The sequence below is a fragment of the Syngnathus typhle genome, linkage group LG17 (assembly GCF_033458585.1).
Source record: "Syngnathus typhle isolate RoL2023-S1 ecotype Sweden linkage group LG17, RoL_Styp_1.0, whole genome shotgun sequence".
In the NCBI taxonomy this organism is placed as follows: Eukaryota; Metazoa; Chordata; class Actinopteri; order Syngnathiformes; family Syngnathidae; genus Syngnathus; species Syngnathus typhle.
This window is the reverse complement of record NC_083754.1, coordinates 9641989-9657647: the sequence shown is the minus strand read 5'-3', so window position 1 is coordinate 9657647 and position 15659 is coordinate 9641989. Positions and strand designations below refer to the sequence as shown.

At 47.0% G+C, this 15659-nt stretch overlaps 1 protein-coding gene across 1 annotated transcript; it reads left to right on the top strand.

Annotated features, from left to right (window-relative positions):
• The first annotated feature begins 7993 nt into the window (after positions 1-7993).
• LOC133170791 (peripheral myelin protein 22-like) lies at positions 7994-10885 on the top strand. The gene is made up of 5 exons (XM_061303932.1): positions 7994-8216; positions 8854-8943; positions 9677-9770; positions 9848-9988; positions 10103-10885. The coding sequence occupies exons 2-5, from the start codon at positions 8866-8868 to the stop codon at positions 10258-10260; spliced, it is 471 nt and encodes a 156-aa protein (XP_061159916.1). The 5' UTR covers positions 7994-8216; positions 8854-8865; the 3' UTR covers positions 10261-10885.
• Positions 10886-15659: the final 4774 nt, after the last annotated feature.

Genomic DNA, 15659 nt, shown 5'->3' with positions numbered 1-15659 from the left:
CTGAGCTGAACTTTTATCTGTTAAGATTGTGCATGGCACAACAGAAAGTTAATGTTCCATGGCTTTTTTTTCTATGAAGAACCCAGAGAGAGTTATTTAGTTATTATTTATTTCCTGTTTTTTTTCTGTGAAGAACTCAGAGAGGGTTATTTAGTTATTATTTATTTCATTAATAGTGTTATTATTTGTTTCCTGACTTTTTCTGTAAAGAACCTGGAAAGCGTTATTAAATAACCGTTATTTGGTTATGTGTGGCTTTCTGGAAAACAATAAATTTTTTAAGCTCCCCTACGATCGTCACACTTTTTCTGTTACAAACTGACACCGGCCCCCCATCAGAGAAGGGAAAAGTTATGTGGCCCTCACAGGAAAAAGTTGGGGGACCCCTGCTCTAATTGTTCGCCATGTGTTCATGAGCTTCACAATGCCGCAGTCCGACCCCTTAAGCACAAATTCTACCGCTGCCCTGTAGAGAGAGAAGGTTTGTGGGATGTTATCCAATAGCCGTAAAATGGCAAAACACTCCAAAAGTAGCGTGGCGAGACAGCACGAGCCTAGGTAGTAGATGTAAAGCGAAGACGACATCTGCAATTGTCTTCATCAATGAAGGTACACCGGGCAAAGGTCTTGGAAATCTCCATTTAGATCTTGCAAAATGGCCGGCGCTTGTCATTTGGTCATGGCATTGTTAGCGTGACGCTAGCTTCCAGTCCAAGCTGAGCTTTTTTTTCTTTCTTGTCAGGGCTGTGGACTCAGTCGGATTTTTGCACCGAGTCCGGCCTCTTGACCTCCGAGTCCGGCTGTCCATTTTTTCTGTTAATTCATGTGACTGCTTAGTCTTTATTCAAGGCTAATTTAGATCAAAATCTAAATAATTACAACAGTTTTTTGATGGCTTTGTCTTTGTTAAACATATAAACAAATACAATAAACCGATACTTTCAAGTTTCAATTCAACAACTTGAGTTTGTTCTTAGGAACAAAATCGCCTCAACCAAGTCAGCCTTCATCGCGCCACGCTGATCAGCCATGATATACTTGAGCCCGGAAAACAGGCGCTCTACGCTGACTTGGCTGATTGGCATTGCTGTTAGTGTCCGAGTCGCTGCCTTGAGGCCGGACTGATAACGATCAGCTGTAACAAATGGGCTCTCTTTCATTCGACCAAGTGCCAACTAACAACTAACAACTCCAATGGACCAGGTGTCGCCGTCGTTTTCGGCTTTTTGTTCTCCTCTTCCACCTTTGGACAGATTTGAGTTTGAAATTCATGAATTTTTGTTATGTTCGACTATAGTAATCTCAACACAGTATTATACCGGAAATCAATTGTAATCCACTTATCAAAAGCTTACCTTCGCGAATGCCTCTGGGTGCTTCCTCTTGAGATGGCGCTTCAGGTTGGCCTGCTGATTTGCGCCAGCAGAACCCAGCGAAAACTGTGCATTATATGTATCGTTTACGATGCACACGGCCTTCTCTTCTTGCACATCAAAATACGTCCACACATGACTCTTTCTGGATGCCATGATTATCCGAGGGACAAAATAGCTAATTATATATGCAGAACGAACGCAACTGCTTTCACACTGGCTGGTTCGGCTTATATAGGATCCCTTGGTGAGAGCGCGGACGTAAAAGTGAGGCGACGTTCCAATCGGACGTCGGATCGATAACATTTTCCCTGCCCTACCGGAGTTCAGCTAGTTCATAACGTAGATCACTCATGGCGTAGTCATAAATGTACGGTTGACAATTTAACCGATAGAAGTGGATACATTGGAACATAACCTACACTCTAATACAGTGGTCCCCAACCACCGGGCCGCGGACCGGTACCGGTCAGTGGGTCACTTGGTACCGGGCCGCCAAGCGGCACAGAAAAAAAAGAATATCGACGATCAATTAATTCAGGTCAAGGTCACGTGACATGTTTCCCCAGTCGAGCCCGCAAAGCTAATATGTGGCGACAGGCTAACTAACCAGGCAATGAAGCATTCAAAACTGCTTCAACACATGGAGACCAAGCATTCTGCAATAAAAGACAAACCTTAATCACTTCGGGTGTCATTGTCTCCGATTACGTCTAGATGGGACCGGCTCGTTTCTGAGAAACAAACTCAGTGCTCCCACTAATTCAACGTAATGGTGAGTTTTATTTTTGTCATTTGTACTTGTTTTTATGTCAGTTGTATCATTTTATTTATTCGTATTTATATATTTATTCCAAATGTATTATTTATTTATTTATATAAATGTATTATTTATTTATATAAATGCCGGTCCGCGAAAATATTTCTGACATGTAACCGGTCCGTGGCGCAAAAAAGGTTGGGGACCACTGCTCTAATATATTATTTGACATGGTATTAAATGCGTGGCTTTACAAAAATAGTCATTGAAGCCCACCCTTAGCCCTGAGTGCCATTGCCATGAGGCAAAACGCTTGAAAAAACACACTCTCGCCCAATTAAATAACCATTCTGAAACACAGGAAATGTAAGATAATATTTTTTAATCATTAATTACACCATTATAGCTCAGACATTTATCTAAACACAAATAATTAGTGACGACCCCACAACTATCGAAACACATCAATGATATAAGCTGGGTGACATAATCGTCCTTGACATTGGTACATAATGTAAACATTAGCCTAAGTGCAACTCAACATGGCCGCATTGATCGTAAGCAGGGCTGTGGACAGTATTCCTACGCGCATACTCAGCAGCATGATGAAAATAAAATTTAACGTATTTTTTTTATTGTCGGACTCGGTGGACTCGGTCGAAATCAGCACCGAGTCCGACAAAAATGAGTCCGACCGAGTCCGAGTCCCCGAGTCCGAGTCCACAGCCCTACTTGTTCTACAACGACTTTTGTCGTACCTGCCGGTAATCGCAACACTTGTTGCCTCTCGCACGTCGCTTGTGGCGCGACGGACGTCTGATTATCCGGATCCCACACCCGGCGATTCTGTGCGCAATTGACTGTGTTGGTCATGTGGAGTCCCACCAGATGATGCAAAACTTATTACGTCGTCTGGATGGCGAATGGCTGCAGCGTATCGGTATGACCCGAGAATGACCGCAGGAGGCTTTGGCGGGGCCCTGGCAGGTGAAGGGAGGCCACCTCATTCCGTCATTCCCAGCTGTTCTGCTCGGATAATTACAGCCCAATTCCAAAGTGTCCACTCAATTCCTTTAAAAGCCGTCTGACTGATGCAGATGCGCAATCTCCAAATAGACACGCAACGTCTTGCCATTGCCTCCTTGTGTGCTAAATGTTCTGAAAGCCAAACTCGGCTCAACCCGCAACTTGTGTGCCTTCAAGCAAGAGTCCGACACCATTGGGAGTTGCAACGTTTCCCAGTAAGGGCACTGAGCAGCGGTCCAATTTGGACTTTCACAGAGAACGCTTTGGACATTTTTTGCTCAGCTGTTTTGCTCGGGGTCATCTTTTCAATGCAAATTTAGCACAAGTAAAATGAGTGAGCGAGAGAAAGAACAACACAATCAGCAGTTTGCCCCCTGCAGGATGTTAAGGCGTGTCCGCTTCAGATTTCGCCGTACAATGACTCCAACTTTGGTTAATTCTAGATGTGTTTTGCTTTGGAGCAATTGTGTTGTCAGTCAGTGGGGTTGGGGGGGTGGGGGGTACAGAGGCGCCCCAGTTAGGACTCCCTGCGCCCCGGTTGAAAAAAATCGAGCTTTTTCGATTCTTCATTTTCGGTCTTCCGCGTGGGGGTGCGCGGAACCATTCATGTTTTCCCATTACAAATAATGGAAATCATTTAATCCGTTCCAAGCCCAAACACGCTTTTCAAATTTTTTTTGTCATTATTCTACACCATAAACTGCATAAATAAGTGAGTAGGCAATGTATAAATAAATAATAGAAATAATAAACCGAATTAATAGAGTAGGCTAGGCTGGGGAATGTATTGCCGTATCTGTAGCAACTCGCTTGTGTGTTTCATTCTAATAGTAAAACATATCTTTTTAAATTGTGAGGGGGAAGAAAGCACATCAAAGCATTTTCTTTTTTTTTTACCAATGAAAGACAACATTTTAAAGATCATGTGAAAGAAAACAGCAAAAACGTTTTCTTAATCTCAAAAAGGTAAGCACAGTCGCCTCTCTCGCAACATCACTTCCTTTAAGAGCGTCTTTGTTTTTCAGGATCGAGCTTATTGTCGATTTTTCCATGCAAAACTCCCGCGCCAACTCTGACACACGCACAGCCATCAACCCTTCCATCCAGCCATCAATCCATCAATCCTCCATCGCTCCATCCATTTTCTATACCACTTGTCCCCACCATCAAATATGAAATATTAAACCCTAAACCAGCTATAAGCTGTACAAATAATGTACAGATGTTGCATTGCTTTGTTTTAAACAACCAATGAGCCGTGTGAAGTGTGGTTATATCTGTAACCTGATATAGAAGACAATATTAGGTTATTCCATAGACCTCATATAGATGCCAAAATTAAATCCATCAAATATGAAATAATGAACCCTAAACCAGCTGTAATTTGTACGAGCAATGTTGTATTGCTTCGTTCGAAACGCTAGGGGCAGACACGTGCATAAATTGTGCGCCACCGTGAAAATAACAACAATAATAATAATAAGAAGAAGTGGCACCATTGAGAGCGTCCTCTCCAACTGCATTGCTGTTTGGGGTGGCAGCTGCACTGACTACAACATGAATGCCCTGCAGCGCATAGTGAACACAGCTGGTAAGATTATTGGTGCTACACTCCCCTCCTTGAAGGACATTTACACCTCCCATCTCACCCGCAAGTCGACCACGATTGTGAGTGATGTGAGTCACCCCGCTCACTCTTTGTTCGATCTTCTGCCCTCTGAGAAGAGGTACAGGAGCCTGCGCTCCCGCACCACCAGACTCACCAACAGCTTCATACTCCAGGCTGTTAGGATCCTGAACTCTCTCCCCGTTTCTGCGTAGTGTCCTGTACTTTTGCGCTATGCTTACTGTCTGCTGTAGGCACACTTGCTCCGTTTTGCTCCTCTTATTTATTGTGTTATTTGTTTATTTACCGTTTTTTTCCATGTATAATGCGCCCCCATGTATAATACGCACCCTAAAAATGGCATGTCAATGCTGTAAAAAAGCCTGTACCCATGTATAATTTATTTATTTTTAAGTCCCAATGATCGTCACACACGCATCTGGGTGTGGTGAAATTTGTCCTCTGCATTTGACCCATCCCCGTGTGATTTGGATCCATCCCCTGGGGGAGAGGGGAGCAGTGAGCAGCAGCGGCGCCGCGCTCGGGAATCATTTGGTGATCTAACCCCCCAATTCCAACCCTTAATGCTGAGTGCCAAGCAGGGAGGCAATGGGTCCCAATTTTATAGTCTTTGGTATGGTCTTAACTAGGCTGGATGTATTTTTTTTTGTTGGCGTTGATTTCTCCGACTGCCCGTAAAGGCACCACCACGATCAGTTTGGTTCAAATGAAAAGTGCGGACATGTGAAAAAGGCGGCTCTGAATGGGAGAGAAGTTGAAGACGAATAAAAACACCCTTGGAAACCAAAACTTGCCCCTCGTCGTGACTCGGAGCCGCAACAAATGTTTCGGATTTGTGTAGGGTACATTGTGACAGCAAACGAGCAGGTGATCGAGCAAGCGTCTGATACGAGAGCATTGCGTTCGTATGGAGCGTGTTTGAAGTGAACAGCAGAGACGAAAGGAACAAGGCAAAGTATTGTGAAATAAAATATTACCTGTAATACGCATTTTGTTATTTGCTGATTGTATTAAACTATCACAATCATTGTCAGTCAAGAAGAGAAGAGGACTAGTCGCATCGGATCCATAGTGCGCATGCGCAGTGATACTGCCTCCGTATGACGTCCAGTCCGCGATGGAGATTAAAAAACAAACAATATTTGACAATAACACAGGTTTTAGAAAAAGTCCGACTGGGGCGTGAGAGCCACATCTGGAATCGCAGCGAGCGAGGAAGACGCTCGAGTTCGTGAGGAGCCAAGACTTCAACTATTTTGCTCTTTTTCTCCCGCTTTTAAGGAAACCTTTTGTAAGTTTGGACTGTAGGATCTGTTTTAACTCCTGCGTTGATTTGTTACTTTTGTTGTTGCCCCCCGAATACCCCCCCCCCCCCCACCCCCTACGCGTCGTCTCGGAACCATGCAGCAGTAACTTCGCCTCCTCTCTCCGGATTTCAACTCGAGCGTTTTGGACATGTCCAAAAACTAGACGGGTGATGGAAGGGGCTTTTTTTTTTTTTTTTCGCAACAAATGTTTCGGATTTGTGTAGGGTACATTGTGACAGCAAACGAGCAGGTGATCGAGCAAGCGTCTGATACGAGAGCATTGCGTTCGTATGGAGCGTGTTTGAAGTGAACAGCAGAGACGAAAGGAACAAGGCAAAGTGTTGTGAAATAAAATATTACCTGTAATACGCATTTTGTTATTTGCTGATTGTATTAAACTATCACAATCATTGTCAGTCAAGAAGAGAATAGGACTATTCGCATCGGATCCATAGTGCGCATGCGCAGTGATACTGCCTCCGTATGACGTCCAGTCCGCAATGGAGATTAAAAAACAAACAATATTTGACAATAACACAGGTTTCTGTTCCTGTCTTTGGTCACCCTGTCTTTTTGTTCCACGTCTTTGTCGGTCAGTCCTGTTGTTGGTTTTGTTAGAGAGTTATGTTAGTTTACCAAGTCTGTGTTTTGAGTTCCTCCAATGAACCCTGGTCCAAGCTGCACTTGGTCGCCCTGCTCCTTTCCACATTCCATCCGTGACAAGATTTTCTTCAAAAATTGTTGTACCATGATTTTCTTCAAAAAACTTTTTTTTTTAAATAAAAAATAAATAAATTAAAAATAAATTGTACACATGTATAATGCGCACCCCAGATTTTATGACAATAAATTAGTTACATTTTGCGCATCATACATGGAAAAAACGGTATTATTTATTCATCACTTATTATTTATTGTTTGTGCCTTCCTTTTTTTAGTTTGTGTCGTTTACTTGTATGTCTATCGTGTACTATGTCTCGTGGGATAGAGGAAACGTAATTTCGTTTTTTTTGTGTGTCTTGACATGTGAAGAGATTGACAAAGCAGACTTTGAATTTGAAAGAAGAAGAAGACGAAGTAGTGTGTACTTTTTAGAGATGTGCATTCCAGTTTTTTTAGGTGAACTGAATCTTTAGAATCAGTTCACTCAAAAGATTCGCCATACGCTTTACTGCGCCCACTTGCTTCCTTTGGAGGCATGATTGGAGTTGATGCAATCCTCAGAGTAACGAGAATGTAATAACGAACGGAGTCAGTTGGCATGCGGGTCCTCTCGGCTCATCCTGCGAGGTTCGACAACCGAAATTTCGTCTGACATTCGGAGCAAAAAAATCTCGAATTTTTTGTTTGAATACCAATTTGTTCGAAAACTGGGATGTTCGAAAACCGAGGATCCAAGGAGCCAAATAGGCACACCTACTGCATGACTGATGCTTTTTGTAATGCACGCGTAACAATGAAGACTGTAGGGCAGGGGTCTCAAACTCCAGTCTTCGGGGGCCGCATTCCTACATGTTTTCCAAGTTTCCCTCGTTAAACACAGCTGATTCAAATAATCAGTTCATCCTCACGTTCTGCAGGAGCCTGATTCTGTTCGCAGGGGCGACACAAACAGAAACTATGGTAACCTAGACACATAGCAAAAGACGAGACGTGACACATTGTTGTTAAAAGGAAAGACAATTTTGAGTTTTGGTATTTTAACAAGAAACATTGAGTTGACACTAATGATTTTAATTTTGCGGGCCACATAAAATGGTGTGGCGGGACGAATCTGGTCCCCGAGCCTTGAGTTCGACACCATGCATGCAAATTGGCTTACCACTGAGATGTGTAGCACGAGTTAAAAAAGAAAACACAAAGAGAGAAAAGAAGAGAAGGGGAGAAACAGAGAGAGAGCGAGAGAGAGCAGAGCAAAGCCGTGGCTTGTGGATTGGAGTGGAGTGCTCATGATGATGACGTGCGGGCCCGTTTGGGGCGGTGTTCTCCGACCCAGAAAAAGTCCGACTGGGGCGTGAGAGCCACATCTGGAATCGCAGCGAGCGAGGAAGACGCTCGAGTTCGTGAGAAGCCAAGACTTCAACTATTTTGCTCTTTTTTTCCCGCTTTTAAGGAAACCTTTTGTAAGTTTGGACTGTAGGATCTGTTTTAACTCCTGCGTTGATTTGTTACTTTTGTTGTTGCCCCCCGAATACCCCCCCCCCCCCCCCCCCACCCCCCACCCCCCACCCCTACGCGTCGTCTCGGAACCATGCAGCAGTAACTTCGCCTCCTCTCTCCGGATTTCAACTCGAGCGTTTTGGACATGTCCAAAAACTAGACGGGTGATGGAAGGGGCTTTTTTTTTTTTTTTTTACCGTAGAGTATATATTTCATCAAGTTAGTGAAGAGTTTGCATCGTCGGTTTTTAGAAGACACTTTGGCGGGCGCCGTCACTTATTTTCCGCTTCCTAACTTAAACTTTTTCTGGTTTCGATCTCCCTTTTGAGGGAGTAACGACGTCAGCTTATGTCCCCCACCTCGGCGCTCGAGTCCGGGTGGAAAGTAACGCTTGAAACATTTCCTCGTAGTTTGCCATTTTTACGTCGGCAATGTAAGTGGATACTTGCAGACGTAAACATTGCGGTTGATGGCCACAAGTGAGGAAATGTCGCTGACTAACGTCGAAGGCCCGCAGTGCATTGAACATTTTTTCCCACCGACAGTACGTATTTGTTTCAATGTCTTCCCAAGTTTGTCTTTCTCTTCGTTTCCCAACAGAACCACTTGAAAATGCTGCCCATCCTGCTCGGAGTGCTCATCTTGCACGTTATCATCCTCATCCTTCTCATCGTGTCCACAGCAGCAAGCGTAAGTTTGTAACTGTGTCTTTCGTCGACAATTTTGAATGGCTCAAAGAAACAGTTCATTTACTCTCTTCTGTGTATTGTGTTATTTTTATAATCAAAGTATTAACTAAATATACAATTCATTCTTAGTAGTAAATCGATTTGATGATATTGCGCCGCTGTTCTGTGTCCTGTATTTTAAAATGGAATTGTTTATCTACATATTTCTCCGTTTTTTGTTATTATTGATGCTCCACTGCATCTTATATTTTATTATGGTGCCACATTTCCTTCAAAATAATCGTTTGCTTAAAGAAATCCTTTAAATATGTCATTTTAATTATAATGATGATCTCATTTCAGTATGGGCTATGTTATGACACCGCAGTTCCTCCAATTTAAAAAGAAAATGTTATTTACACTTATTTTTAATTATTTTATACATTATTTGAGATTACCATATTGTGTGGACGAAGGATTTTTTTTTATCCCTAAAAATGCAACATTGACACTTGATTATTCAAGATATTTGGTATACCATATATGGTACCAGTATCTACTATATATTGCATTATTGGAATTGGATTTGATTAGGCGGCACTACGCTGCCCCGTAGCCAAAAGGCAGAAGGTTGGCCTCCCCGCCGCCACCCTTTGCAAGAGTCAGCTAACACGACACGACGGGGTTCTCCTTGCGCTGCTACTGCCGCCGCCGCTGCTGCTTCTTGAAACGGTCTCCCTCTGTATGTTGAGCAGGCTTGGACCGTGGGTGGCGACGTCAGCCGGGACCTGTGGTACAACTGCCTGAGCAATGATGTCGCCTACCAGTGCACGCCGGCCAGCAACGAAGGTCTGCAAGTGAAAAGGCAAACAGGATTGCACCCATGTGGACATGCCATTATGCCACATGCGTTGTGTGTGTACTAGATTGGATCCAGGCGGTGCAGGCTCTGATGATCCTGGCCGTCCTCTTCTGCTTCTTCTCGCTGGCGGCTTTTGTGTTCCAGCTCTTCAAACTGGTGAAGGGCGGCCGCTTCTTCTTCACCGCCATCTTCCAGATCTTAGCCAGTGAGTTGTCGCTTGTCCTATTCGGTCATCTCCGTTTGGCGTAGATGTACCGTGCGGCCTTTGTGACCAAGGCTCGCATGAATGCAAATGCAATGGCCTGTCTCCTTGCATCAGGTCTGTTTGTGATGTGCGGGGCCATCATCTACACGGTGATGAGAGCGGACGACTTGCCTGCGTCACAACTGGGCTACGCCTACGTGCTGTCTTGGGTCGCTTTCCCGCTCTGCCTCATCAGCGGCCTCATTTACATTGTGCTAAGGAAGAAGGAATGAGGGAGAGCGTGCATGGCGAAGGAGGGTGAAAGAAGATGAGAAGGAGGTGAAGGAGGGGGGGTTGCACTGGGCCTACTGCCCGCAGACCAACACCACGCAGATGAGCGCATCGGCCCAAACGCGTGTCCAAACTGCTTTTGTCATGCCATTGCGAAGCAGCGTCTGTGGCCTTTAGACATATTTATAGCATTTATCCATGTTTTGTTGTACATAGTGTTGCTCACATTGTCTCACTTGTTGTTAGGAAGCGTGCATGTGTCTTGCACACGGCATGCAGCTGTGTGTCCGCCAGATATTACGCTTCAGGCTTTCTCGTCTTTGTTTAAGTGCTTGTATAATGCGCCTATGCTAAAAGGGGCGCTTCCAGAAGGAACTCAGCAATTGTATCATGAAGTGTCTTTTTATGCTGTGTGTGTGTTGATACTCCAAATAAAAGTGTTGCATTTTACTTTTGATAAAAATGGTGCTCTTTTGTTGTTGCTTTTTGCGATTCTTGAAATGTATAGCCTCTTGTTTATCTACTTGGCAAGTGTGTTGTGTCCTGTGATTAATTTGCTCTATGTAAGCATCACATTTCAAGTATTGTCAGTATTCTTTCAAATAAACCTTCACTTGAGTAAAACAACATTGTCTTGATACAAGAACTCTTGTGTTAGGGTGGACACCTGACAAGAACACCTCAAGGATGTATCAACGGCCCAGACAGGGAGGACACCTCGAGGCCGGTGAGGAACGAGAATAACACCCCGTCCTGGTGGTCGGACCCAACCGCCAGACAGCTGAGGCCGGACAGCTGCACTCAGCAATAACAGCCAGACGGGGAGGAGATGGCCATCGACCAATCATCACACAATGTTTTGCATGCTTGAATATTCATATTGTGTTTCTTTATAACTGGGCAACCTGGAAGAATGTGTTGTCTCTTGATGGTCACAAGAACACATGAGTTTTAGTGTGAGGGACCCGGGACCCAGGCGCCTGTATTAGCTTGCTTTGTCAGGAATAAACAATTGGTAAATTCGGTCTAATTGATCTACTGGACTTCTCTTTTACAGAACAAACTCGCAAAATTGTTAGGTGTGTGGATTAGGACATAGCAACTCATGTGTTAAGTGTTGATCGCAATTTGGAGTCAGATCAATAACTAAAATCCGTAGCCTAACAGGGAGAATATGCCGTGTTTTTTTATTTAGGTCTCATGCAATGTATATTTCCTTTCTAAGCTTAGAGGTGACTAGGTTATGCACGTATGGGATTTTATGGGGCCTGGGCCAGGAAGGAAGACACCAGGAATCAACAAGGCAGGCTGGGGGGTCAGAGGACATCCAGCAGGCCTCGTGTGCGTGCGCCCGAGTAAGGGGGGGGGGGGGGGTGCGGGGTAGGGCGACTTCTTTTTTTGGCTAGAGAGAGACACTTCGATTCTGACATTGGTTGAATATAATCTTTCCACAATCAGCCGTGTGTTACTGAAGTTTTCCTTCCCTGAGCCAGCCACCTATCCACCGTTTGATCTTGGAGACCAGCAGAACATTGAAGAGAATTCACCAAACTGTCACTCACTCGTGAATCTTCGTGAACGACCAATCAGCAGCGCCAGCGCGCGTTAGATGGAGGAGGGACTTTACGAGTCAGTGACATGATTTCCCGTTCTTGAACGAGTCGTGAATTGCATTTCCCGTTCACCAATGAACGAATCTGTGAGTGAACGATCCAGTGAGTGAGTGATTTGCATTTCCAGTTCATAGTGAGAACGGATCAGTGAGGGAACGAATCCTGACTTTCTCGTTCGCGAACGAGTCAATGAGTAAACTGCCTTCCCGTGCATCAACGGATTAGTCAGTGAATATGTTGCGTTTCCTGGCGTGAACTACCTAAGCCAGAATGTAGATTTACAAGTTATTTATAGTAGGTTTTAAATAACGTGTATGCATAGATATGCCTAAATATTATCTAATATATCGAATGCAGTTTCACATTAGATTGCTGGTTTGAGATGTACTTTTATCCATCCATCCATCCATCCATCCATCCATCCATCCATCCGTCTTCTTCCGCTTATCCGGGGTCAGGTTGCGGGGACAGCAGCTTCAGGAGGGACTCCCAGACTTCCCTCTCCCCAGCCACTTCATCCAGCTCATCCCGGGGGATCCCAAGGCATTCCCAGGCCAGCTGAGAGACATAGTCTCTCCAGCGTGACCTGGGTCGTCCCAGGGGTCTCCTACCGGTGGGACATGCCCAGAACACCTCCCCAGGGAGGCTTCCAGGAGGCATCCTGGTGAGATGCCCGAGCCACCTCATCTGGCTCCTCTCAACGTGGAGGAGTAGTGACTCGACTCCGAGTCTCTCCCGGATGACCGAGCTTCTCACCCTATCTCTAAGGGAGAGCCCGGACATCGGACATCCTGCGGAGAAAACTCATTTCAGCCGCTTGTATACGGGATCTCGTTCTTTCAGTTACGACCCATAGCTCGTGACCATAGGTGAGGATAGGAGCGTAAATCGACCGGTAAATTGAGAGCTTTGCCTTTTGGCTCTGCTCTCTCTTTACCACGACGGACCGGTACAGAGTCCGCATTACTGTCGACGCTGCACCGATCTGCCTGTCGATCTCGCGCTCCATCTTCCCCTCACTCGTGAACAAGACCCCAAGATACTTGAACTCCTCCACTTGGGACAGGGTCTCATCCCTGATCCGGAGAGAGCATTCAACCCTGTTCCAACCGAAGACCATGGACTCGGATTTAGAGGTGCTGACCCTCATCCCGACCGCTTCACACTCGGCTGCGAACCGCTCCAGTGAGAGCTGGAGATCACGGCCTGAAGAAGCTAACGGCACCACGCCGTCTGCAAAAAGCAGAGACGCGATGCTGAGGTGGCCAAACTGGACCCCCTCAACGCCTCGGCTGCGCCTAGGAATTCTGTCCATAAAAATTATGAACAGAATCGGTGACAAAGGGCAGCCTTGGCGGAGTCCAACCCTCACTGGGAACGAATCCGACTTACTGCTGGAAATGCAGACCAAACTCTGGCATCGGTGATACAGGCCTTATCAGTTGGCTCGGCACCCCGTACTCCCGAAGCACCCTCCACAGAACCTCCCGAGGGACACGGTCGAACGCCTTCTCCAAGTCCACAAAACACATGTTGACTGGTTGGGCGAACCTTGCACCCTCGAGGATCCTGCCGAGGGTGTAGAGCCGGTCCACTGTTCCACGGCCAGGACGAAAGCCACACTGCTCCTCCTGAATCCGAGGTTCGACCTCCCGATGAACCCTCCTCTCCAGCACCGCTGAATAGACCTTACCAGAGAGGCTGAGGAGTGTGATTCCCCTGTAATTGGAACACACCATCCGGTCCCCCCTCTTAAAGAGGGGAACCACCACCCCAGTCTGCCAATCCAGAGGCCCTGTCTCCGATGTCCACGCAATGTTGTAGAGGCGTGTCAGCCATGACAGCCCCACAACATCCAGAGCCCTTAAGAACTCCGGGCGGCTCTCATCCACCCCCGGGGCCTTGCCACAGAGGAGTTTTTTAACTACCTGTGACTTCGACCCCAGAGATTGAAGAGTCCGCCTCAGAGTCTCCAGGCCCTGCTTCCACAATGGAAGGCGTGTGGGTGGAAATGAGGAGGTCTTCGAAGTATTCTCCCCACCGACTCACGACATCCCGAGTCGAGGTCAGCAGCACGCTATCCCCACTGTAAACAGTGTTGACGTTGCACTGCTTCCCCCTCCTGAGACGCCGTATGGTGAACCAGAATTTCCTCGAAGCCATCCGGAAGTCATTCTCCATGGCCTCGCCAAACCCCTCCCACACCCGGGTTTTTGCCTCAGCAACCGCTGAAGCCACGTTCTGCTTGGCCATCCGGTAGCTAGTCCCGCAGGCCAAAACGGCCCAATAGGACTCCTTCTTCAGCTTGACGGCATCCCTCACCGCTGGTGTCCACCAGCGGGTTCGGAGATTGCCGCCACGACAGGCACCAACGACCTTACGGCCACAGCTCTGGTCGGTCGCCTCAACAATGGAGGCGCGGAACATGGTCCACACAGACTCAATGTCCCCCGCCTCCCCCGGGACGTGGGAAAAGCTCTGCCGGAGGTGGGAGTTGAAGCTCTTCCTGACAGGGGATTCTGCCAGACGTTCCCAGCAGACCCTCACAGAGCGTTTTGGTCTGCCAGGTCGGACCGGCATCTTCCCCCACCATCGGATCCCACCCACCACCAGGTGGTGATCAGTTGACAGCTCCGCCCCTCTCTTCGCCCGAGTGTCCAAAACATGCGGCCGCAAATCCGATGACACGACTACAAAGTCGATCATCGAACTGCGGCCTAGGGTGTCCTGGTGCCAAGTGCACACATGGACACCCTTATGTTTGAACATGGGGTTCCTTATAGAAAATCTGTGTCGAGCACAGAAGTCCAATAATAGAACACCGCTCAGGTTCAGATCTTCCAGGTCTCACTGTCATTGCCCACGTGAGCACTGAAGTCACCCAGTAGAACGATGGAGTCCCCAGAAGGAGCGGTCTCCAGCACTTCCTCCGGGACGCCAAGAAAGGTGGGTACTCTGAGCTGCCGTTTGGTGCATAGTCACAAACAACAGTCAGGACCCGTCCCCCCCCCACCCCCACCCGAAGGCGGAGGGAGCCTACCCTCTCGTTCACCGGGGTGAACCCCAATGTGCAGGCGCCCAGCCGGGGGGCAAGAAGTATACCCACACCTGTTCGACGCCTTTCACTGTTGGCAACTCCAGAGTGGAACAGAGTCCAGGCCCTCTCGAGAGGGCTTGTAGCGGGACACAAATTGTGTCTGGAGGTAAGTCTGACTATGTCTAGTCTGAACTTTTCTGCCTCGCACACCAGCTTGGGCTGCTTTCCAGCCAGAGAGGTGACATTCCGTGTCTCAAGAGCCAGCTTCTGCACCCGGGGATCAGGCCGCCAAGGTCCCTGCCTTTGGCCGCCGCCCAGCTTACACTGCACCCCGACCCCTTGGGCCCCTTCCACATGTGGTGAGCCCATGGGAAGGGGGACCCACATTTCCTTTTCGAGCTGTGCCCGGCCGGGCCCCATGGGGGAAGGCCCGGCCACCAGACGCTCGCCTTCGAGCCCCGCCTCCAGGCCTGGCTCCCTGGTGACCGCGTCCGGGTGAGGACAAACAAAATCCATTTATGTTTTTCTTCATAAGGGGCATGTGTGACCCGTGCTTTGTCTGGCCCCTTACCTAGGACCCGTTTGCCATGGGTGACCCTACCAGGGGCATGAAGCCTCAGACAACATGGCTCTAAGGATCATAGGAGCACGCAAAACCCTCCACCACGATAAGGTGACGACTCACGGAGGGTACTTTTATTATTATTTTTTTTTTTTTTTTAATAAACATTTATGTTATAACTTTTCTGGT

What these genes read in the sequence shown, in the direction of transcription:
- LOC133170791 (XM_061303932.1), top strand. Translation starts at nt 8,866, where the DNA reads ATGCTGCCCATCCTGCTCGGAGTGCTCATCTTGCACGTTATCATCCTC. An exon ending in CACGCCGGCCAGCAACGAAG is followed by an intron (nt 9,771 to 9,847) that starts GTCTGCAAGTGA and finishes TGTGTGTACTAG; the next exon opens with ATTGGATCCAGGCGGTGCAG. An exon ending in CATCTTCCAGATCTTAGCCA is followed by an intron (nt 9,989 to 10,102) that starts GTGAGTTGTCGC and finishes TCCTTGCATCAG; the next exon opens with GTCTGTTTGTGATGTGCGGG.